This window comes from Mercenaria mercenaria, chromosome 4, assembly GCF_021730395.1.
Source record: "Mercenaria mercenaria strain notata chromosome 4, MADL_Memer_1, whole genome shotgun sequence".
NCBI lineage: Eukaryota > Metazoa > Mollusca > Bivalvia > Venerida > Veneridae > Mercenaria > Mercenaria mercenaria.
The window spans coordinates 100,091,444-100,116,432 of record NC_069364.1 but is presented as its reverse complement, the minus strand read 5'-3'; the positions used below and the strand labels follow the sequence as shown (position 1 = coordinate 100,116,432).

The 24,989-nt window shown below is 34.7% G+C and overlaps 1 protein-coding gene across 2 annotated transcripts in view; it reads left to right on the top strand.

Moving 5' to 3' along the window:
• Positions 1–24,273, top strand: part of LOC123552529 (gamma-tubulin complex component 2-like) — a 36,712-nt gene extending 12,439 nt beyond the window's left edge. Inside the window, exons 7-31 of one of the 2 annotated variants that reach the window (XM_045342247.2) lie at positions 70–175; positions 720–808; positions 1,178–1,255; positions 4,072–4,153; positions 4,686–4,763; positions 5,407–5,474; positions 6,434–6,478; positions 7,541–7,633; positions 8,258–8,319; positions 8,656–8,698; positions 9,109–9,180; positions 9,657–9,718; positions 10,439–10,551; positions 10,905–11,055; positions 11,463–11,642; positions 12,098–12,171; positions 12,689–12,798; positions 13,564–13,634; positions 14,496–14,670; positions 15,106–15,249; positions 16,138–16,245; positions 18,185–18,348; positions 18,903–18,994; positions 21,337–21,354; positions 23,092–24,273. In XM_045342247.2, the coding sequence (XP_045198182.2) occupies positions 70–175; positions 720–808; positions 1,178–1,255; positions 4,072–4,153; positions 4,686–4,763; positions 5,407–5,474; positions 6,434–6,478; positions 7,541–7,633; positions 8,258–8,319; positions 8,656–8,698; positions 9,109–9,180; positions 9,657–9,718; positions 10,439–10,551; positions 10,905–11,055; positions 11,463–11,642; positions 12,098–12,171; positions 12,689–12,798; positions 13,564–13,634; positions 14,496–14,670; positions 15,106–15,249; positions 16,138–16,245; positions 18,185–18,348; positions 18,903–18,994; positions 21,337–21,341 (2,265 nt within the window). In that variant the 3' untranslated portion in view covers positions 21,342–21,354; positions 23,092–24,273. The remainder of the gene's footprint in view (positions 1–69; positions 176–719; positions 809–1,177; positions 1,256–4,071; positions 4,154–4,685; positions 4,764–5,406; positions 5,475–6,433; positions 6,479–7,540; positions 7,634–8,257; positions 8,320–8,655; positions 8,699–9,108; positions 9,181–9,656; positions 9,719–10,438; positions 10,552–10,904; positions 11,056–11,462; positions 11,643–12,097; positions 12,172–12,688; positions 12,799–13,563; positions 13,635–14,495; positions 14,671–15,105; positions 15,250–16,137; positions 16,246–18,184; positions 18,349–18,902; positions 18,995–21,336; positions 21,355–23,091) is intronic. The other variant, XM_045342246.2, reaches the window with a different exon arrangement.
• Positions 24,274–24,989: the final 716 nt, after the last annotated feature.

Below are 24,989 nucleotides of genomic sequence, written 5' to 3'. Positions count from 1 at the left end.
TCATCCGACAGCTCTTGTTATTGTGCTTTGCCACATTTTCTATATATAACGTCAGTATTTTGTTTGCAGTTACAAATGCAGTTACGGAAGTTGAAGGAGGGACCAGCCATGTCACAGATCACGTCCTCTGAGATGTTGAGAAAAGCTTTAAGGGAAAAACAAGTTCAGAGAAATGGTAACTGTAACTTTGATATATAACTCCTAGTAACTTGTTTGTCATTGAATGTAAGCTATATTTTGAAGAAGAAAAAAACGAACAGAAAGTAAATGCAATCAAACTTGTGGTAAAAACCATGTGTGAACAGAGACCACCTTGCTCTAAAGACCACTAGTTTCATTTCCAGTTTAATTAAAACATTGACAGTTTGATTTTAATTGAATAAAAATCACCTGGAAATGATGGCCACTTCCTGACTGTCCCAAGCATGGTCCCTACTCCCAGGCTGTATAGAAGTTACACAAAGTGGAGAAGTTGTTCACAAAAGATGTTATTTTCATGATTGTGTTTTTGAAAATTGTGGTATTAAAATACATTTTAAAACAGATTTTTATTCCTGATTGAAATATTTATTCTGTGACTGCAGTTATTTACATGAGATATTAATCATTTCCGTGCTTTAACTGCTGGTGTAATGAGCCTGTATTTAATTTTAACATTTACTTTTATTATGCACCACTATGCATATTGCCAGTTAAATTGTAAATTGACATATTTTCAGTAAATTTGCCCCATCAGCCAGAGTGGTTGTTTCAAAGGTCAGCTCTCACCATGGACTTCATTGTTGGAGTGGATGGTCCGACAGATTCTGTAAGAAATATTACCCATTTCACTTTTATCTTCTTCTGCATTCACTAAACTTTCAACTTTTAAGAATTTCTAATTCTTAACTTGAAGAATCTATGAAATCTTGTTTGATCCAACTAAGATTTTTTGGTTAGTGTTTCATTTCTCAAATGAATGGTCTTCTTTGGAAAAAAAAATTCAATTATTTCAGAAGATCTGAAAGAAAGTGTTTCTTCTAAAATTTCATCAATGCTTTTAGATAAAAGAAACATAAGATATTTTAAAAAGTATAAGTAGTGCCATAAAGTAATTGAATAAACTTTATTATAATGAGTCATATCAGGATCACTAATTGCTAAACAGAAGTATTGTATATATGAGTATTTGTTTCAGAATATTGTTCCTCTTGGAAACTTGCCAACTATGATGCAAGAACAGGCTATCCTGGATGACCTTCTGTGCTGTATGCAGGTGACTATATGACAGTGATTTATTTAATTTGAATACAAAATACTTCATTTACTAAGAGAAAGTAATGCAATTCACCACAAATCTGTCTGCAGCCCCTTTTGTTTTCATAGTTTGGCAGCTTCTTATTTGTAGTTTACAATATATATTGGTTTCTATGGGTTAAAGTTCTAGAAAGTATAGTAAATGGAAATCAACTGTGGTGAATTTACATTAGAACCCTATGGGAAATGTTTTACTGATATAAAACCTTTACATTTCAAGAGGAAATTCAGCATGATTTTAGGTGTCATGACTAAATGTGTAGAGAAAGTAAATCCTCTAACAATTTGAGGGTTGTGCACCTCGGAGGGGGTCTCGGGAGCCATTTTGATAGGGTTGTTGGGGTCAATATTCAAGACCTACACCACCTGAGCTATAAAAGACCAATTCATATAAATTAAATGTTGAATCATTTGCCATAAAATTTAACATGAAACCTGTCTTATTTTTACTCAAAATACATTCTGCGAATGAAGAAGCCCCCATTTTACACGCAAAAGTGCCAAAAAATGAAAAATTGAGGGTTTATTTTATGGGTACTTATTTCAACTACACCACGAAGGCACATTTTGGACCGAATTACGGTGAATTGCTATGTTATAACCTGAATCTTTACTAGAAAAATGAATTTAACAACCTGTTATACCCAAAAACACGCCTAAATTCAATAAAATACTGCAAACCGAGCAAGAAAAGGTATGCTCAAATGTTGGAGTCAGACGGCACATCATATAATCAGGACTTGGTGTCAGTAAGAACCTTCCCTGCGAATCATGTGGTGTCAGACAGAACATTTGTGGTCTACACATCCGACTTGAACACCTTGTATTTTCGGAGGTAATGGAGATTTCGCTGGGATATTTGGCAGACAAAGAGATAGAATGCTGGGCTTATTATTGAGGGTAATGCCAAGCTTGTTGCCTCAGAAATGAGAAAAAAGTCCTTGGTTCAGTATCCAAAACAATGAAAATTAGGCCGTGGATTAGCCATCTGTGTGATTATTTGGTGGTCTTTTTAATTCAGAAAACGTTCCTTAAGATGCCTCTTTCTATCCTCGAATCTAGTTTTCATTGATTCACACTGTGTATAAACAAAATTGAAAATACTTAACTGCAAAACGAAAATCTCGGAAAAGTGTCACATTGTCCGATCCGGTGTCGTGTAGTCTTGTGGTGTTGCATTATCATGTTAAAGATTGTGAGTACCATTATAGAGGGTTTCATGTTCAAATAAATGTTCCAAATGACAGTTTTATCAGAGATATGTTAGCTGAAGTCAATAACTTAAACAATAACATTGGAAAACAATTGGTATGCAATCCAGGATAAAAAACACTGTAATTGAAACACTGTCTGGAAACCACAATACACGCAGATTAATATGGCCTTGTTTCAGTAGTAAGAAGTCTGTATATAGAGGATATTATGTGACTGTCTTTTCATATTAAACAAGTTGAATAAAATAGTAAAATGTTATGCTCTGCTTTTTAGCTCACCTGTCACAAAGTGACAAGGTGAATTTTTGTGATCACACGGTGTCCATTGTCCGTCGTTCGTGCGTCGTGCGTCCGTAAACTTTTGCTTGTGACCACTCTAGAGGTCATATTTTTCATGGGATCTGTATGAAAGTTGGTCTGAATGTTCATCTTGATGATATCTAGGTCAAGTTAGAAACTGGGTCAACTGCGTCATAAACTAGGTCAGTAGGTCTAAAAATAGAAAAACCTTTTGACCTCTCTAGAGGCCATATTTTTCAATGGATCTTGATGAAAATTGGTCTGAATGTTCACCTTGATGATTTCTAGGTCAAGTTGAAACTGGGTCACATGCGGTCAAAAATTAGGTCAGTTGGTATAAAAATAGAAAACCTTGTGACCTCTCTAGAGTCCATACTTTTCAATGGAGCTTCATGAAAATTGGTCAGAATGTTCACTTTGATGATATCTAGTTCAAGTTCGAAACTGGGTCACATGCTGTCAAAAACTAGGTCAGCAGGTCAAATAGTAGAAAAACCTTTTGACCTTTCTAGAGGCGATATTTTTCATGGGATCTGTATGAAAGTTGGTCTGAATATTCATCTTGATGATATCTAGGTCAAGTTTGAAACTGGGTCAGCTGTGGTCAAAAACTAGGTCAGTAGGTCTATGTCGTCCGTGTGTCCGTGCGTTAACTTTTGCTTGTGACCACTCTAGTCTAAGATCCAGCCTTGAAATTTGGATGACATGTACAGTTTTGCACACCAATCTTTAAACTGTCTTTCAGTGACCATAAATGTGACCTACTGATCTACTTTCTAATATTTTAGCATCTGTTTGCCATTTGAAACATGTGGTTCAATATACTCAGGTGAGTGATTCAGGGCCATCATGACCCTTTTGTTTATTCATGAAGTTTGATAAAATCTCTGTGGAAAGATAAAAATGTAATATTCTTTTTGTCACTTGTTAGTTTTTCCTGCTGAATTATCAAAATAATTTTCTTTCTTTACCTGTTATAGACAAAGTCTTCAACCAACGTCTTCAGTACTTGAAACAAAGTTGACGTGTTTACACTAGATTAGTACCAAAATTATGTAATGGTTTTATTTCACTCTAATGATATCAAACATGTGATAGAATATTGTAAGCTTATTATACACGTACCTCATTAAGTTTTCATATTCAACAAGAAATTTATTCAGGATTAATGGGTAAATATGCGCATGTTTAGATAAACTAATGAATATTAATTTTTGAAGGAAAAAACAACTCATTTTAATATATATTTTGATTATGACAGGGTATTGAAGGGAAATACATACTGGCTAGAGCACTGACAGAAAGATATGCACCTAAGGAATTTATGATTGATCAGAGTCTAGGTAAACTATAGAAATAATACTGGGCTCCTACTTCATTTGTACCTTATATTTTACATGTGATTGTAAACATAGTAAATCAAGCAATGTGTCAATATTGCAGTCTTGCAAGATAGAATTGTTGTATAGAATAACTTCTATCTTTGAATAATTTATTGATTTTCATATGCAGCACATTCATCAGTGTTGTCTACTTGCATTTCATCATTTAAAAAATTTTCATATTTGAAATATGTCTCGCTACTATACAAGTTAGAGCTGTGACGATTTGTATACTTTCCCAGCTGCCCCACCAGATATTATTTAAAGGGAAGATGGGCACCTGGCTGGAACCACTGACCTTATGCAAGCTGAATAGTTTTCTAACTTGAAGGAATTCTAAATCAAAAGCAGGATTTCAGCCCCACAGCCGAGTGATACAAGTGTTTTGAAGTCAGTGATTTAACGTTTCAACAAGGGAGGTCATTGTGAAACTATTGTATGTGTGGCTTTATTAGTTTTCCCCGAAGTATATGGAATTGTGTGATATTTGCAGATTCATCACTGCTAGAGATGGTAAAGAGAATCTTGCCATTGGCCTCAAACTACTCTACTGTGGTACGCTTTATTGAAGGTAAGCCATCTGTTTCCCACCACTATGGTTTGATTAAGGTTCTGTAGATAAAATAGTTTAATCTCTTGGTGAGATATGTTGTTTTTTTTTGTGATGATTATTTTAGCAGACATTGTGTCTGAAATTATTCATCCTCTGCCTCTAATTCATGTGCAGAAGTTGGCAGTTACTTGTTAGTGCTGATACAGAATCCTGCATCACTGGTTATGTTGACTGCCTGTCGATACATAACTGAAATACTGATGGAAAATGGCACTAAACCCAAAATGAATATATTAATACAGGAAAATGGTGTTAGTAATTGTTCTGTTGACAAAAATGAAATGTTTGTAAATTGTAGAACTGTGAATTGTATTGTAAAAAAGTTTCAGCAGGGTTAATTAAATGGAAAATTTCTGCACAAGAGTTAAATGACCTGTCAATTCCATTATCTGTTAAGCGGAACACATTATTTATCTTGCGATATGCTACTCTTAAGACTTGAGCATGATAGTCATCAGTCATTTGTACTGAGTGTGTCTAGTTTTCATTCCAGTGTCTTTTGTAAGATAAATAAAATGTTATACTATTATGTAATAGTTAACTGCATTGAGAAACTTTAATACTTTACGTTTTCATGTGAAAATTTACATGTATATTTCAGAGAAATCAGCATTTGAATATGGTTTAGTGAATCATGCACTCAGTTCAGCTATGAGAACACTTGTCAAGGTAAGCCTGAAACTAACTGATCATTTGCAGGCAATTACAACATGTTAAAACAATGCTTCACCATACACAGCTTTTATGGAATTGCACTCTTGTGTATCATTGAAGGTTCCATGTACATCGCCGTATGAATACAACTGCAGGTGTTTCTGAATTTATTTCAGTAAATGTTGAGATCTTTTCAACCCAGGGCTAGAGAGTGTGGACAGTAGCTTGCATTTCCACTACCGTCCATGAACAGGCTCAATAAAACTGAGCTTGCAACATTTAATTCATGTTGTGTTGGATGAACTGTGGTTTTCACTTTTTCTGTTGCTAGTGATTGAATAGAGTTGTTGCTGTATGATAAAGGGTTGAAGTTCCATTATAATAAAAGATTTTTAGAATTAATTTCTGTAATTTTCAAAGTTATATTACTGATGATTCATCTCCTAAACAATTTCATTGTGAATTGATCACAGAATTTATTCATTCACTTCTGGTACAGACATAAACAGAACTAAATTTCAGCAGAGTCTTTGCACTGCAAGTCAAGAGTCTTGTAAGAGCTACACAGAGAGATTGACTTATAGCAGGAGTGTGCCTTCTAGCCATAAAGGCACATCTAGTGCAATAATGACACAAGAGTCATAGTGAAAGACGGCGTGCCATTGCTGCCAGAAGGCACAACCCAGTGGTTTATTCACCTATTTATTATACACATTACTATATTATGTCAACGTTAGAACATGTTGATGTTCTGCCAGGGTTTGGAAATAGGCCAGTAACATGTTATTGGCACAGGTGCCAATATCACTTGAGCAAGTCAAGTTGTATTTGTACAATTTGAATCTAAATATTTACTACCGGTATTTATATGGAAATTTTATGTGTTCACTGAGAATAAAATTTGTAGATTGATGTAATAATGAACTCTAGGAAAAGAAATCTGTAAAATAATTTTGCGATATTTTATTTTTTAGGACTATATGGTGTTGGTGGCACAGTTGGAGCAACAGCTCAGAGTGGTAAGTTGATACAGGTCTTCTTCTTTAGCATGGTTAGCAGACAGAACTCTACCTGGAATGGATGGAAGACTTTATTTCCAGTCGAGCCCTTGGCAGGTGTTATATTTACCTCCCCTGCATCCAGTCTCGGCAGATATTGCTGGAAACAGCACTAATTCAAGTAAATCACCCAGCTCTGAACTCAAGCAGGCATTGTAGCCACTACCGAATATTGAATCTGGATTACTAGGTTGTAGTCTAACCTGCTTACCCTTGCACTACTGACTCCATAATAAAAATGCAGATATATAATCAGTGAAGAGTGCATTCTTATGTCTACAATATTGTTAATGCTTCAGTCATTTCAGGTCTTCATTACTGTTTTACGTGTCAGTGTACTAAAATAATTTTGAAACCTACTCAGATTATTTGTTGTTATACTGTAATATGATATAATTGGTTACTCTTCAGTCTTTAAAGCAATATTCACTTTGCCCTTGGTGGGCAGACAGCCGGCCGGCTTCCACAAACTTTGTCCAGAGCATTATTTCTTCATGCATGGAGGGATTTTGATGTAACTTGGCACAAATGTTCACCATCATGAGATGGAGTGTCATTTCCAAGAACCAGGTCTAAAGTCAAAGTCAGACTTAGAGGCCAAAGGTCAAATTCAAGAATGACTGTCTGGAGCATTTTTTCTTCATGCATGGAGGGATTTTGATGTTACTTGGCACAAATGTTCACCACTATGAAAAGGAGTGTCATGCGTAAGAACCAGTTCCCTAGATCTAAGGTCAAGGTCACGCTTAGAGGTCAAAGGTCAGATACAAGAATGACAGCTTTGTCTGGAGCATTTCTTCTTCACGCATGGAGGAATTGTTCAATATCATGAGCTGGAGTGTTGTGCGCAAGAATCAGGTCCCTAGGTCTAGGGTCAAGGTCACACTTAGAGGTCAAAGGTCAGATACAAGAATGACAGCTTAACAAGCTCTTGACGGCCATATTTTGTAACTGTGGCACCCTTGTTGTATTTATTGTATGTGTACATTGAATGATATTTAAATGACATGTTTTGTATTTCAGGGCAGCCTATCCTTGCAGAAGTTATGGTTTTACATCCAACCTTCCATGAAAACTCTAAATATAATGGCTTCTGTCGCCAACTCAATAAACAGAGTAAGTCTTCTGTTAAAAGCATCATATCACTGTATTATTCAATTTTTCCTCACATACAAAAATATTCACTATTTTTACAAATGCAATGATTTTCATGGCCAGTTTTTATCTTCTATTTTGGCAGTTCTAAATTCCAAAATAGTGAAGTACATCACATTTAAAAACATAGAGAATTATTATTAGGATCATATCATATTTAGTCAGAAATTAAAATTTGGACTGCAGATTGAACTATTTTTATTTTGTGCTCATGGGTAGTCTAGATATTTTGAAGGGGCCTATGTGGCTGAGTGGTGAAGGTCGCTTACTTTGAATCGCTTGCCTCTCTACAAAGTTGGCTTGGGGAGTTGATTTCTCCATGTAAGGAAGTCATCCAGCTGGCTTAATGAAGGCCGGTGGTTCTACCCAGGTGCCCGCCAGTGATGGAATAGGAGGGGCACCTGGGGTTGTCTTCCACCACCAGAAGCTAAAATGTTGCCATATTACCTATGATTGTGTCGGTGTGACATTAAACCCAACAAAAAAGACAGAAGATCTTTTGACTTGGAGTATAATTTTTGCAAGTAAACAGTGATTTAACTATGTATTGATGTTGTATAAAGGTCTTGCTGTTGTTGTTTTCAGGGAGAATGTATTGGTGGAGCAGTACTGAGTTTGTTACATGAAAAAACTTCCAGTTTTATTGGGTATGTTGAGATAAGTTTGGTAACTAGCTTAGCCTGCCAGTGACAAGTGATTCTTCCTTTGTGACCAGCACAGACCAGGATCCATGCAGGCTGAATGATCATGGTCTGCACTGTTCGCTATTGTCAATAAATTTTCAGTGAACACCCGTTCAAATGATAAAGTGACTCATGGACAAGTCCATTTTAGAAATGTAGCAAGCTTTGGTGTTTGGTTTGAAAATGACAATGTATGTTTAATTTAAATTTGCATTCCTAAGTCAGTATTTATGACAAGTCTTGATCAAAACAAGTTTTGTTGAAGTATCCTTTTGCTGAAAAACGTAATATCTTTTTTAGAGATGTAAAAGGCCAAGAGCTTTGTCTGTACCTGACACAGTCTGTAAGTATTTTTCTCTCCCTCTCATCAGATATATATGAACTTGATCTCTTTAAGTTAAAACTTCCACGAATGAATCAGATAGATAGGATTGGTAGTCTGATGCTCCGCCTACTCAGCTTACTAGGTGGGCTTTGTACTAAGTCTTTTCCATATGGTACTCAAATTCCATTTATGAGAGAAATTATCCTTCACTCCTTATTTCATCCCTCAAAATACTTCCTCTTCCTAGATCTATGATAACTAGTGTTAAAATGCATGAACAGTTTTAGAAATGGCTTCAGCAACATAATAATTATATTTATGATATACATCTATCTACTTCAGGTTGCGAAGATCTATATGTACTTTAATACACATGTGATAAATTTCAGTAACACATTGTGAATTATTTATAATCATTCCTGTTATAGGCTTGTGTTCCCTACTTTGAGATCTTAGAGAAATGGATTTACAAAGGAATCATCAATGATCCCTATTCTGAGGTAGGTTGCTTAAAGGGGGTTTCCAGTGATATGTTACATTATTTCTGTAACTACCTACGTTGTTCATTTCTCATCCTGGAAAATCATTAGGATCTGTTGGGGGCTAATAGTTTTGGTATTTTATGTATGCGTGAATTCATGAACATACATCTTAGCAAACAAAATGTCTATGAATTCTATTTCAGAGATTTGAAATAAGACTTTGTATCCATACTAAATAATTGTTTCATTCAAAAGTGGAAGCATCTGACATGTAGTGTTTCATTGCAGAAGTTAGGGCAAAGTTATCAACGTGTATGAATCCCGCAAAGTTTTACGTGTAACTCATTTTTTTGAGGAAATTACAAGGTTATACTATCCTTCACATTGATAATTGACATTTTTGCAGATTTTCATAAAATTTATACAGTTCCAAACTTTATTGTTAGAATAGGTTTAAAAATTATGTTTAAAATGTAGTTATATTAATTTGACAGTTTCTGGTAGAGGAGAATGAAACTATCAACAAGGAGAAACTGCAGGAAGAATACAATGATGAATATCCTTTCAGCTGTGTTCTGTTTAATCAAATCATGTGTAAAATGACTTTGACTGATGCTGCATATATCGCCCCCTTAATGCAAAAAGGTACCAAGTGCCTTCTTTATTCATATGCTCATGGTACCTTTTTGCATTAAGGGGACAAATTATATAAGCAAATATGACAATTGGCTATATGAGCTCTCTTGCATCTTTTTATGGGGTGGGTTTGGCTGTGGCGAAGATTTTAAACTCACTGAGTTTAATGTATTTGCATCTTACACTTTCTGGTTTGAAATTCTCCCTGAGATACAGAATTCCTTCCATTTTGTGAAGCTGTTCAGTTGGGTTGCTGAAGGTTCTCTACCAAGTTGTTCTCCCACACCTAAAATAATATCACATTGGCCATGTTAAGTCGATGTCACCGTAAAAACTAGAGAGTCAGCCCTGGGATTTTACAAGACTGGGCCTGACTTCAGGCTTATGAATGCCAGAATATTGCTCTAAAAACTATGTTTAAAAGGGTATTTAGGACTTCGAAAAGTAAATTTTCAGACTTATGGTAGTTTTATTGCTGTTATTTTGCTGTACATAGTAGCATAAATGAAGTTAGTTTCACTTGAATTTATAAAATGCAAAATGACTTTGGAGCAATGTTTTGCAGTACTGAGAAATGTATTGACAATGTTTAGTACTTCCATGTTTATACAAGACTTAAGTTTCCTTAACAATACTGTACCTACTGGGAACATCATTACACAATATGCCGAGAACGTATACCCGTGTTCCTCGAACAGATGGCTGATAAAATCCTCAACACAGGAAAATACCTGAATGTTGTACGGCAGTGTGGTATGTATTGTCAGATTGCTTTATTACGGAGCTATTAAGTATATATACATTCTAGCAGTGGCACATAAAGAAAATCTCAATGGTCCTAAAACTTACAGTTTAGTACAGGGGTGAGAATTTCAGGCAGATTTCCACATTTTTTCTCTCTTCATGGTCCACTTTCATAATGTATGTTTATCCAAGGAGAGATTTATAAGGGAAGTTTGGAGAAGTGGGTGGGGTTCCATGTATCTGACACACATTTTAGTTTTCCCATCTTGTTGCTGACGAAAAATATGTTTCATAATTATAAGATAAAATAATGGCTGCATTATATTGACCTTAATTAAATAATGATGGCTTATATAACACAGGGCGAGATGTGAAATGCCCAAATGCAGAAGAAGTGGTTTATACAGTGAAGGAGAAGAAATATTTTGAACAGATAGAGAGAGCATACAGCTATGCCAGTAAACTGTTGCTAGATTTACTCATTGAAGAAAAGGAGCTTCTTGCAAGAATAAGGTAATTAAAAGAATAATGTTTGTGCAATTAATTGGGTAGTACAGTGTATCAGGTAATTAGAAAACAATCGAAAAGATATTGAACTAAGGACTGTTAGTTTAAATACCATTTTGACAATAGCTTACTTGAAAGTACTACATCACCTCTCTCACCACTACAATACCAGGGATATTGAGTTTGTCACCATGCTTCTCCCATTAAACTAGGATAAGTGTCAACAATATGGATGCATATAGGATACTAAAAAACTATTAGAAATTTTAGGGAAAGGAGCTTCTTCTGTATCCTGCACAATCTTCCAAAAACTAAAATGATATATGGTAATCTGTGAAATCGGCAACTTGAAAACTCAAGTGTAGTGAGCATGGTTGAATTAATAATGATCATTTTCTTTCTTTTATATTTAGATCTATAAAGCATTATTTCTTGCTGGACAAAGGGGATTTTATAGTACAGTTTATGGACATGACAGAGGATGAGATGAAACAAGACATAGAGAACATTATGCCCCAGAGGCTTGAATCTCTACTGGAACTTGCACTCAGGACCAGTACAGCCAATGTAGATCCATACAAAGATGATCTCAAGTATGTTATCTGTTTGTCATTTATATCTAAACTAGCCCACCTGCATAGCTTGATAAGGAGAGCATAGATCTATGGATCGCTGGTTCTTGAGTTTGTCTTGCCAATATTGAGTGTTTTTAACTGAGTACATTTCTCATAGAATATTAATTGAATAGTGTTGTTTATTTTCAAGACTTATTTAACTGGAATTTCATGTCATTAAACAGTAAAGATACAAATACTTTGAAATCATTTAAATTTGATGGCATTAAAATTTGAGTTTTAAGAAAAATAGCAACATACGGGCAATATGAATTCATTTATTTTGTTTGTGTATGATACAATAGATGGGAATCTTATTTAATTGTGGGGATCAAGTTTTGTAAAAGCAGCCACAAATTCCATAGAAATTAGGCCCCCGCACATATTGATAATTTCATAGTACAAAATTGAATGTTATGATTTATACATTACAGAGTGGATCTGTTACAGTATGACCTGATAACACAGATGTTTAAAATATTGTCAATAGAGACCAGTATGGAAGGAGGTAGGAATAGTTCACTCACTGTTATATTGTTTTTTCTTTGTAAAAATGGTCATTGAAAAAAAGTGATTAACTCATGTGACAGAAGTATATGGGGATAAAGTTGCTGCCATTCACCCTAGTGGTTGCTGGATTGAACCATGGTGTGATCAAAACTATACACAAGACCTCAGAATTTGATGCCAGGTTATACAGCTGAGTGTGAAGGGCAGTCTGAGCTTGAGCATCTGTTTGGTTGATTCTTTCACTTTGCTCACTTTTAGATTGGCCATTTTTCAAGAATTGGCTGTTTCAACCTTTGAAAGAATTAACAATAAATCAGTAAAATATATCTGTACATTGTGACTTAGATATTTCTCTATTTCTTTCTCTCAAGTGGTGAAAGTTGGTTACTTTTGAAAATGTACAGTAGAAAGCCAATATTAGGAATATTTTATTAGATCACTGCTGCATATGTGACATGTACATAACTGTGATGTTTAACCACACAAATAAACAGTAGTCTGTTTTTTTTTTCCAGATTATAAAAAGTTCCGTAGTGACCCTACAGATTTACATTTATCTGGTCTAGAATCTTTCTCATTTGATTATGTTGTCAAGTGGCCAGTTTCTCTAGTTTTAAACAGGAAAGTAAGTATGTTTTGGAGTCATAAACTGATGAAAAGCAGTGTTAACACAAAAAATTAATAGCTAGAGTAAACCATTTATGAATCATGCACAGCTGAAAGGGTGTTCAGGTGTTTAAGGGGTACAGCACTAAATTGCTGACCTTTATTCTATATGAAATATTTAGAATTAACTCATTTTACTTAAAAGTTCAGCATCAATTCTAAACAGGATCATGCTTGAAACAAGAAAATAGAATTTTCATCACACAGGCACAATGTAAAATAAGCTTTTAAATTGAGGCCAGATTCTAGTTTTAATGAATTTCTTACATTTATTTCAAAATGAAAATGACACTAAAATGTCAGTTATGGATATGCATTGTGATTTCATCAAGAAATGACAGCAGAAGAAAAGAAAAAATGTTTTTCAGGGGAGAATTTGTTTTTAATTGAATAGACAATAAGATGTAGTCTGGCATAAAATTTTGTGGTTTGGAACAAAACATTTATTTTGTGACAAAGATTTTGGGGCTTTCTCATTTTAAAGGTAAAAGTCAGTTACATTTTTTAGTTGTTGGGAATTTATGTGTTGATTAATGCAGTCACAGAATCCACTAACATTTTCCCCCACGAAAAACACTGATTGTACATGGTATAAAATAGACACAAGAGATTGTAAAGTTATTGACATTTTCTAGGACTGGAGTAGAGATTAAAAATCAGTGTACATGTGTTAGGAGTTTGTCTTACCAGTCTTGACTTACATTTTCTGTTTCTGATCTTTCAGGCATTAACCAGATACCAGATGTTATTTAGACACTTGTTTTACACAAAACATGTTGAAAGACAACTTTGCAGGTAAGTCTGCATCCTTGTCAGTGTTAAATTTTTAGCATTGTCATAGGTTGGTTTCAGAGTTTAGAGATAAGTTTTATATTTGGTTCCATTTCTTAGTTTGGATACTTTCCTTCTCAGAGTGTACTTGATCTTTAACTAAAAAGCCTGAAGCAGACAAAATTACTTAATGCTTTAAATTTAATTACATTTGATACTGTAAGCTGACATGAGTAACTATTGACTGACATTTTTTCCCTGCAATTGCCTTGTTTTAATAAAAAAGATGTAGAAAGTTGTAGTTTCCAATTTTGTCTGTGTGACAATACTTGCCTTCCAATAATTGACATTTTGCCAGGGTCCTTTACTTCCAAATCCAGTAACTTTGAAGTTAAAGTCACATGCAGAGGATCATATATATACTCAAAAAAGCTTTTTCTGTGTTTGGGGCCTGTGTGATTGTTTTGTTGAAGTTCCTGACTGAATCACTTGCCCCTATATGGCCACAAGTCATACCCAAATCTTCATAAGAGGAAACCACCCAGTTGGTTTTTGGAAGACTATTGGTTCTACCAAGGTGACTGCTGATACCTGAAATAATGGCTGGAGGGGTACCGTTGGTCTCCCTTCCCTGTTAATCTGGGAAGTTGCCTGGAACTGTGTCAGTCCAACTTCAAACCTGACAGACAAAAGTGTATGTTTCATGAATAAATACTTTAAGCATTGAGTGATTTTAAAAAGATCATGCAGACAGTTTTCATTACTCATATTTACTCTTCAAAGTCAGATTTGAAGAGGTGACAGTGTATTGCTTGACAGTACAGGTTTTGCTTGTTTTAAATTACGTAGGTTTTTTCTGAGTGTATATAACACTTTATTTTACAGTGTGTGGGTAGGAAATAAGTCAGCAAAGATGTACAGTCTCCAGTCATCTAAATGGTACTCTGCAGCATTTGCTCTCAGACAACGCATGTTGAACTTTGTACAGAACTTTGAATACTATATGATGTTTGAAGTTGTGGATCCAAGCTGGAATGTTTTTGAGACCAACATGCTGTCTGTAAGTAGAATGAACTGCTTTTGAGTTGTAATAGAGGAACTGTTAGCCAATTTTGAAGGTGTATGCTAGAGTCTTTTTATATGAGCTGGGCGAAATTTTTCCCAATAATATAATTTCTTCAAACTTTAGATATTGAAGGACAGTCATCTAAGAAACAAAGATATGCAATAGAAGTCATAGGTCACCAGTATTGAAAAAGAGTTACCTGCCCATGAAAACGGCACTGGGTAAAGACAGTCTGTGTTAAAATAATTCTAAGAAAAGTATGTATATACTTGAAATCTTTAATACATGAAATACAACTGTATCAGTTATATCTATGTGTTTGAAGAAGTATTTCTGAATGGACACAGATACACACAGTCTATTAATTATCTAACATGACATATGTTTTGCATACCACACAGATTTTTTCACCAATTTTCTGTTTATCAGGTATCTAATGTAGATGATGTTTTGGCATACCACACAGATTTTCTCAACAACTGTCTCAAGGACTGCATGTTGACAAACCCGCAACTGCTGAAGATTGTCCACAAACTTATGATGGTCTGTGTGACCTTCTCCAACTTTATTATGGTAAGTTATCCTCAGTGTGTGAACTTGTTTTCACAAAAGTTTATAAGACTGATAATAAGGGTCTGTTTGGCCAAGGTGTGATGGTAGTTGACTTTAAATCCCTTGCCCCTCACTGCTGTAGGTTTGAATTGTAGAATTCTCTGTGAGGAAGCCACCCAGTTTGCTTACGGAAAGTTGGTTGTTATACCCATGTGCCGGCCCATACCTGAAGGAGTGCCTGGACGGGCAACTTAAGTTTTCCTCTCCAAAAGCTGGAAAGTCACCATATGCCCTATTATTACATATTCCTATTTACGCTCTGTTAAATTACAGTGGAGCTGAAAACTTCAGTATTTTTTTCATACTATTGATACCGGTATGTATAAATATGTATGTAATGAAGAAATTGTTGGCTTCATTCTTTAGTCCATTAATGGGGTGCAAGATTTCCGCAGCAAAACTCATGCATATTTCTCGATACAAAGCTAATAGCCTATGAAAATTATCTCTATATCAGACAGATTTTTATATGCTGTAAAATGGGAAATTAATACACACAGTACCTCTCTCAAATATTCATGAACAGTGCAGCTCACAGATAGTGGGCAGGTATAAGTCCATGTTTTGTCAAAACTATTTGACATGTGGCTTTGAAACTTTGAACACTTGTTTATTATAACAGTCTCTATCTGTAGGCAAGAGTACATAACTCTGTCAAGTATTTTTGCTGAATTATGTCCCTTTTTGGACTTGGAAATTGGTTCAGTTTTTGTACAAGCCAATGTTATGTCAGAACTATTTGACATGATTGTGGCTTTGAACACTGAACAACTGTTCATTGTCATGATCTCCATCTTTAGTCAAGGGTATGTGACTAGCAAATATATAAGGATCTTACTATATTTACAGAGATTGGGATACACAACTGAGGTGCAGATGAGTGATATCTTGGATTCCAAAGGTCGTGGAGCGTCTGACAGATCTCACATTGCAGACAAAAACAAAATGAAAACTAAGGTATTTTATTAGACCAAAGTTAATAATTCATGTTGCATTGGCAAAAAAATGTCCGTTTGTATTTTTCAACTGCGGGAAAAAAAATGGATGGAATTTATCTAACTTCATTTTACTTAACAGGGGTCACATGTGTCTGAAAAGTCGGGGAAAATTGAAAGTGAATAAATTTTAGGCATTTGTAAAATTGTCAGGGACATTCTGAATTTTAGAATTTTGTTATATCTGGTCAGCAGTGGTCAGCCTACTGAAAAGCTTTGCTATAGATAAAGCCAAACATTCAGAAATGTTTCTGAAAAATAATGACAGATGGGAAATTTTGTATTTGTTAATTTGTGGAAACCCTGAAAATGTAGTGTACATGTTGTGAAAAGAAGTCTGAAAACCTGCTATGAGAAACTGATGATAGATTACTTCAGTCATGTGGAAAGTTGTTCCTTCTTTCTCTCAGCCATTAGTCAAAGTATAGGGTAAAAATGTACACAAGCAACATTGTACATCATCTTAGAGTGCCCATCTTGCTAACATCAAGCCTATGTCTCCAGTCACATTTGATTCTTCCTTTGTTACTATTGCTAAATTCATTTTACTGTCAAATCGCCGAATAGTGGAGCGCGCTGTCTTATGGACAGCTCTTGTTAATACTGATGTTGCATGTTTATTTCTAGTATTTCAATATCTTTTTCATTTCTAGTTCATAGGGCTGGCATCTATGGTAAACAATACAAATATGAATAATTATGATTTTAATTTATTTCTTTGAGCTTGATATATTTGTACCCCCCGACAACAAAGTTGTAAGGGGGGGTATACTGGTTTCAGGTTGTCTGTCTGTCTGTCTGTCCGTCTGTCCGTAGACGCAATCTTGTGCTCACCATCTCTCCTTATCCCCTTGACAGAACTTAATGAAACTTCACACAAGTGATCAGTACCAACAGTAGTTGTGCATGGGGCATGTTAGGTTCTTTTAGAAAAAAAAATTGCAGAGTTATGGGACTTTGTTTTTTTGTTACTATACTATATATATAGACACAATCTTGTGTGCACCATCTCTCCTCATCCCCTTGACACAATTTAATGAAACTTCACACAAGTGATCAGTACCAACAGTAGTTGTGCATGGGGCATGTTAGGTTCTTTTAGAAAAAAAATTTGCAGAGTTATGGGACTTTGTTTTTTTGTTACTATACTATATACATAGACACAATCTTGTTCGCACCATCTCTCCTCATCCCCTTGACACAGTTTAATGAAACTTCACACAAGTGATCAGTACCAACAGTAGTTGTGCATGGGGCATGTTAGGTTCTTTTAGAAAAAAAAATTGCAGAGTTATGGGACTTTGTTTTTTTTGTTACTATACTATACTATATACATAGACACAATCTTGTGCGCACCATCTCTCCTCATCCCCTTCACACAATTTAATGAAACTTCACACAAGTGATCAGTAACAACAGTAGTTGTGCATGGGGCATATTAGGTTCTTTCAGCGACAAAAATTGCACAGTTATGGGACTTTGTTTCTTGTTAACATACTATGTACATACAGTCTGCATATGCAATCTTGTGCGTGCCTAATCTACCAAACCCTTGCACACAATTTAATGAAACTTCACACAAGTGATCAGTACCAACCCTAGTTGTGCATGGTGCATGTTACATTCTTTTAGATAAATATTCTGCATAGTTATGGGACTTTGTTTTTTGTTACTATACTGTATACATACAGTCTATATACATACAGTCCACATAATTATGCAATCTTGTGTGCATCAAATTGCAATGTACTGTGTCAGTGCATGCGGGGGGTACATTCATCACCTTTAGTGATAGCTCTAGTTTCCAATAGTTTGGCCACAAATTTTTAGTTCATTTATTTCTTTCCAAATTAAGTAATACAGCTAACATCTCAAGTTTTCAAATTTTGATATTGTTACAGGTTGTTGCTGAGCATGTTGATGAACTGTTGCGGAATGAGAACTTTGAACGTACAATAGGCAATTTTGATACAAATTTCTCCCGTCTTCTTCTGGAACTACTGGAGAAAATTATGGAGTTCTCCACCAGTAATGTTGAAGTTAAACTTCTAAATATTCTCTATAGGTGAGATTCATTTATATATGTAGATTTGCTGTCAGCTGTAAGAAATTAAAATGTTTTTTTTTGCATCTTGTAACATTTTGTCACCAATTTGAAATTGTGCTTTCACATATTCTAATATGTTTTTTTGTCTTCTTATTTTTTCACAAAATAAGATACACATTTTAATACTGGTGGTTAAATCAAAAAGATCTTGTGCTAACTAAATTTTTATCTTCGTACATTGGTATTGAATGTTCAAAATAAAGTCATTTTATCGTTTCTGTAGACAGTTTAAGAAGAAAGTAACAAAGCAAGTTGTAATAAAACACTTCTTGATGTTTTTACTGGCATAATTACTTTTTGCCTTATGTTTTTCAATTGTTTTTCAATTTTAGGTGGATTTTAATGGGTTTTATGCTAACCACTTGTCTATGTCAGACTGGATTTTAATGAAATTCACACAGACTACTTGTTAATTTTCAGGATAGATTTTAATGGGTTTTACACTGACGTTTTGTCATTTTCAGGCTGAATTTTAATGGGTTTTACACTGTCAGACTATTTGTCATTTTCAGACTGGATTTTAATGGGTTTTACACAGAGAAGTTAGAGGCACTGTCTGCAGAGAAGGCTGCCCTGGATACCTCCTCTCATAGTTCTGAATCAGGTAATAATTCTTCCTGTATATAAGTATGATCCACTCCCATCATATATTGGCAGGATTATCTGTAAAAGCTAAAATATTAGATAACTTGTAGGGTAACTGCATGAAATTTTGGTACACTTTATATAAATAATGAGATTACTTGATATCCTTAAAGAATGAGCACTAAAATGAAGCCGTCTTCCTAGGAGTTATATTCTCGTTAAGCTTGTTTGCACATAGGAAAACTGTTCTGTTAGCGTTAGGGGCATATAGCGTTGCTGCTGTCTGTATGTCCATATGTACACCCCGAAATCTTATATGTCCAACTCCTCCCACACTGAGCCTGATTTGCTTTAAACTTTCAAAGATGAACAAGCTTGATGTGCATATGACCTTAAAGGAAAGAATTTTTTTCTATGATTATTTTTGCCTTGATTGTTTTGCTATATAGAATATAGAGAAAAATCTTGTGTGTCCAACTCCTCCCACACTATTAGCCTGATTTGCCTCAAACTTCTACATATGAACAAGCTTGATGTGCAGATGACCATTAAGGAAGGAACTTTTGCTGTCACTATTTTTACTGCTGTTATGGCCCTTTGACAGTTTTGCCATATAGAACATAAAGAAAAATCTTGTCTGTCCAACTCCTCAAACACTAATGAAAGGATATGCTTGAAAATTTCACAGATGAGGGACCTTCATGTGAAAATGACCATGAATAATGGACTTTTTCTGTGGCTGTTATTTTCTAGAATTCTGGCACTAAATAAGCCATAGTGAAAAAATTTGGTGTGTTCAACTCCTCATACACTATTTTGCAGGAATGGATTTAAAGTTGCTCAGATGCACAACCTTTAAACTTTTAGTCAAACATCCTTCATCGTCATGTAATGATGGTCTTAATAAAAACTTTGCTATTTAGAGGATGGCACAGTATGTGGGGGCATCTTTGTCCAATGGACACAGTTCTAGTTAAGTTTCTTATTAAATGTAAATAGACTGGTATATGCCAGGTTCTGCATTACTGGTAACATTAAAAAATGATAGCATGAAAAATCTGTTTTATGGTAATGGATACAGATATATAAAGTGCGGCCTTGTTAGCCCACTAGGTCATAAGTGCAAAAGAGGTTGTGAGTTTCATCTACAGTTAGGGCTGTCATCGATAGAAACAATATCGATGTATCAACGATATTTTTTTGTCGATCGATTATCGATTCCTATTTTCAAAAATCGATATTTTACAGAGAGAAAAAACTACCCAAATAAACACTCAGACCCTAAAAAACAAATAAAGTTCACAAAGTTGTAAATTTGGATAAATGCAAAAAAGGAGTGAAGGCAAAATAAAAATGAAAGATGTTATTAATTTTTATGTATTTCTTTTATTTCATAAATACAAATACAACACAATCAAACAGAAATATGGAAAGTAGGCAATAAAACTTAAAATATTATTCACAGGAAGGTATATAGTATGCATATGAACAAATAGGTCGTTAATCTAACTTAATAATCAATATATCGATGTATCGTCGATATTTGTCTTCTAATATATTGGTATCGTCGATACGCCTAAGATCCAATCAATGACAGCCCTATCTCCAGTCACTATGTATATTCTCCTTAACAGAGGACATTGTGTCTGAAGTTTGTTGCCCTCCACCTCTTCGTCATGTATTTTCATTGTTATGTGTGGAGAACAAGTCAAGCCTAAAACTAAATATTCTTTGTTTTCCTTCCCTTTACCTTTATAATCAAACTGTTTATAACATAATATATGAATGTTGATGACTGAAAAAGTGCTGTTATTATTGAAATACAGGGTATGGGGCCAAGTCTGATTTTATAAACAGTATTTTATTGTAAATGAGTCTGTTTATATTAATAATTAAAAAAGAACTAAATATAATAAATTATACTCCCTAGCTACCTACCAGGCCTCAAATGGTAAGGGTTGTGATAGGGGAAACAAAGATATTTTTAAGGTTTGCCTCAGTAATGGTACAGAATCCAGGAATCCACTATTGCCTAACAGAAATTCTGTTGTAAATGGTGTAAATCAGTTAAATTTCAGCCGACTGCGGGCAAGTGATTCTGCCTTTGCGACCAGTGCAGACCAAGATTGGTCGTGCAGGCTGATCATGGTCTGCACTGTTTGCTATTCAGTCTGTAAATTTTCAGTGAACACCCCTTCTAATAATAAATGGTATTGTCCAAATTGAAGGATGGACCAGTCCATTTTAGGAATTTAGCAGGGTAAAGGTTAATAAGTGAGTCATATATTAATAATATTTAGCAAATAAGTCATACATAATCATTACAACTTAATTTTGTATCCATTATGTTTGAAATTTCAGGCTAGATCTTTGTGCTAGGTAATAGTTGAAAATGTTTAAGGAGTTACTTTTATAGTTCACTAAAATCTAGGTTGGATATGGTTTTGTAACTTGTTAACTTACTTAGCTGGTTTAAATTGTGAGAAAAAGCTCGTATAGACATAATATATTGTTTGCAGCTGAAAGGTTATTGCTAGAGACAGTGCTTTAAAATAAATTAACTTTTTGGTCTAGTGGAACCTGCATTATCCAGAATTTTGCATGTGAATAAAACAACAGGCAATTTTCCATGGAACAAAAAAGGCAGTAATTTAGCAAAATTCTTTCAAAATCGAACTAAACTCATTTAAAATACATGTATAGAGGTTTAATCCACAAAATAAATGTTTTCATTGACAAGGAACAGTATGGGGGTGCAGGTTTGCTTTAGTTTCTTCAGTTTCTTATGACAGTTGAATACAGAAATGTAGATCTTTTTAATAACTCATGTTTGCATTCAGCTTTGGTTGTGATTAGATATATAGAAATCTGTGTAGTTGCATGTTTGTTTAGTTTGTTGCTTCTAGAGTAGTCAGAGTTCAGTGTTCAACTTGATCAACAATTTTTATTAATATTGCATGTTGCCTTGTGTATTATGCCCCCGAAGGGAGGCATATTAGTTTTCAACTGTCCGTCCGTTCGTTCGTTTGTTAACTTTTTGCATGAAGGCACTTTACTCGCGAACCACTGCACCCAGGACCTTCAAACTTCACATGCTGATAGTACTTATTGAGTACACGACCCCTACTGACTTTGGGGTCACCAGGTCAAAGGTCAAGGCACTGCGGGGGCATTTGTCACCGTTAGTGACAGCTCTTGTTTTACAAACTACATCTCGCTACCTTTGTTTTTCATGGTTGAAATTAAGATATAAATTGATGTTATACAGATTTTGCTGCTCCATTATCTTTTTGATATCTGAAAACTATTGTTGTTTTTAAGAGAGACCTCAGTGGCCAAGTGGTAAAAGTTGTTGACTAAATCACTTGCCTCTAACCTCTGGGTTCAATCCATCCTTAAGTAATTATGAGAGAAATCTGACTTGCGAAGGTTTAGCAGTTTAACCTGGGTGCCCACCTCGAACCATTGAAGGTAGAAAGTCATCATATGACCTGAACTGTGTTTGAAGATATACAGTCAGTGTATGACCTGAACTGTGTTTGAAGATAGACAGTCAGCGTATGACCTGAACTGTGTTTGAAGATATACAGTCAGTGTATGACCTGAACTGTGTTTGAAGATAGACAGTCAGCGTATGACCTGAACTGTGTTTGAAGATAGACAGTCAGCGTATGACCTGAACTGTGTTTGAAGATAGACAGTCAGCGTATGACCTGAACTGTGTTTGAAGATAGACAGTCAGTGTATGACCTGAACTGTGTTGGTGTGGCTTAAAACCTAAGAAAAATGATTTTAAGCATTGGTTATTTCTTCCAGATTAAAAAATGCTTACTTATGTTTTGTCTATACAAAATTTATACAAAAGTTTCCATTTAAATGAATGATAAAGAGATATCCAAACTGAATGATTTCCTGGATTTGATAATTCGAAGAAAAGATAGAAAGAATTTATTGTTCTTTGGGATTTCAATTTCATGGCTTGATGCAACCACAAAATCAGTGAAAATTTGTGTCTCATAATTATTAATTTCAAAATGATTTTGACAGCTATTAAATATACAAGTTCATTTGAAAAGTATATGTGAATTTTGAATAATACTGTTTATTTGTTTTCAGGGTCAACTGGTTCCTGGCCAACAACATCATTCACCACATCACGACCAGAGAATGTACGCTATGTGCCCGGAAAACATCTGGGAAGATACGGGTCATCTTCACATTCCGGATCTGGCAGTTGATGAAACACAGTTACATGAAGATGAAATTGTTTGTAATATAAAAGGAAACGTGCCAAATTCACTTGGATCAACATTGCTTTTGTTGCAAAAAATTTAAGCCAGAAAAATGAACATAGCCAAATAGTCAGAAGTTCTTCCATTCACAAAAACCTGCTGCACAGATAAGGGTGTTGATAAACAGCATATTGCATAAGTGATTTCACTATAAAAGTGGAATCCTGTCTTGATAATAGATCTGATATTGATACAAATGTTTAGTACAAAACGTTTTGTTAAGTAAGTCACAAGATATATTGGGAGGCTTGTACTGTACAAGTCTAGGGTAATGTTCTAGTTATTATCAAAACCAGGACTTATTTCTAGATAATGTGACATGTGTATTTTTATAATGATATATGCTAATGTGACGCTTGTTGGACCTACTTGAAGTGATGAGGTAATGGTTCTTCCATATTTCACTTGTATCTTTATATATATAAAGATGTTATTAAATGCTTAAAGTTTCCACGGGGGAAAAAACTAATTAAATACATTAATACAGCTGAAGAAACTAAGTATTTTTACATGATTATTCCGAAACTTGGTACAGAAGGTTAAGCACCCCGTTTTTCAGATGTGTTCATTGTATTTATTTTGTATGATATGTGCTGTAAGATACGATTTGTATATAGTGTGAAATGTTCTGTGATAATATACTTGAGAATTTCACAATTTAATCTGTTGTTCTTGAAATATTACATAATTTTGAGTTTGAGCTGAAATGTTAGCCAGTTCAAGGATATTTTACAGAAAAGTCCGAGAGTACCAGTACATAGACTAAACTTCTTTGCAAAAAAATTTAATCTGTAAATGTTTGAAAAAAAAAAAACTATGTTAATTACATTAGTTTGATACTTAAGAATCTGAGAATGGACAGCGGCCCTGTGGTACGATGCAAGACTATGAAACCAGGGCTCATGAGTTTAACCCCCTACTCAAACTAAAGTAAAAAACTGAGTCCTATGTATGGGTATTTTTCATCTGGTACAATAAAGAACCACAGAAGCTTCTGGAATTGGGACATCTTTTGTATTTTATTCTTTACTCCAACTAAAGTCGCTAATGTTCTTCTGAAGGAGTGGCACTTATGCATCTTGTGATGACTGTAAATGAATTTGAATACAAACAAATTGATGAATCCATAAGTCGTCACCTTGGTGCAAAAAGTGATTGAATTTTTAACAACATCTTTGTGTCAATGACTGTGTAGCTTACCACCTGTTAAGATAAGATAAAAGTACATGTATATTACTAAACCTGGTCTTAAGAAGTTATGACAGATGTTATGTGTAATCACATTATGACCTTTTCTTCCATTGTATCTGTACATAATTTTATCAGTAAATAACCCTTGTCTTGATTCAAAATAGTAACATTTTAAGTGCAAAGACATTCATTACGATTTTTGACTCTATTTAAACAAGAGGGCCAAGATGGCCCTAGGCCGCTCACCTAAGAAACACTCCATAACAGTGTAAAACATGTTTGACCTAGTGATTTCATTGAAACAAATATTCTGACCAATTTTCATTAAGATTGGACCAAAAAATTGGTCTCTTGCGATAAAACAAGCATTTTCTTAGATATGACCTAGTTTTTGACCCTAGATGACCCATGTTCAAACTCGACCTACATTTTATCAAGGCAGTCATTCTGACCAAAATTCATGAAGATCAATTGAAAAATACAGCCTCTATCACATACACAAGTTTTTTCTTTGATTTGACCAAGTGACCT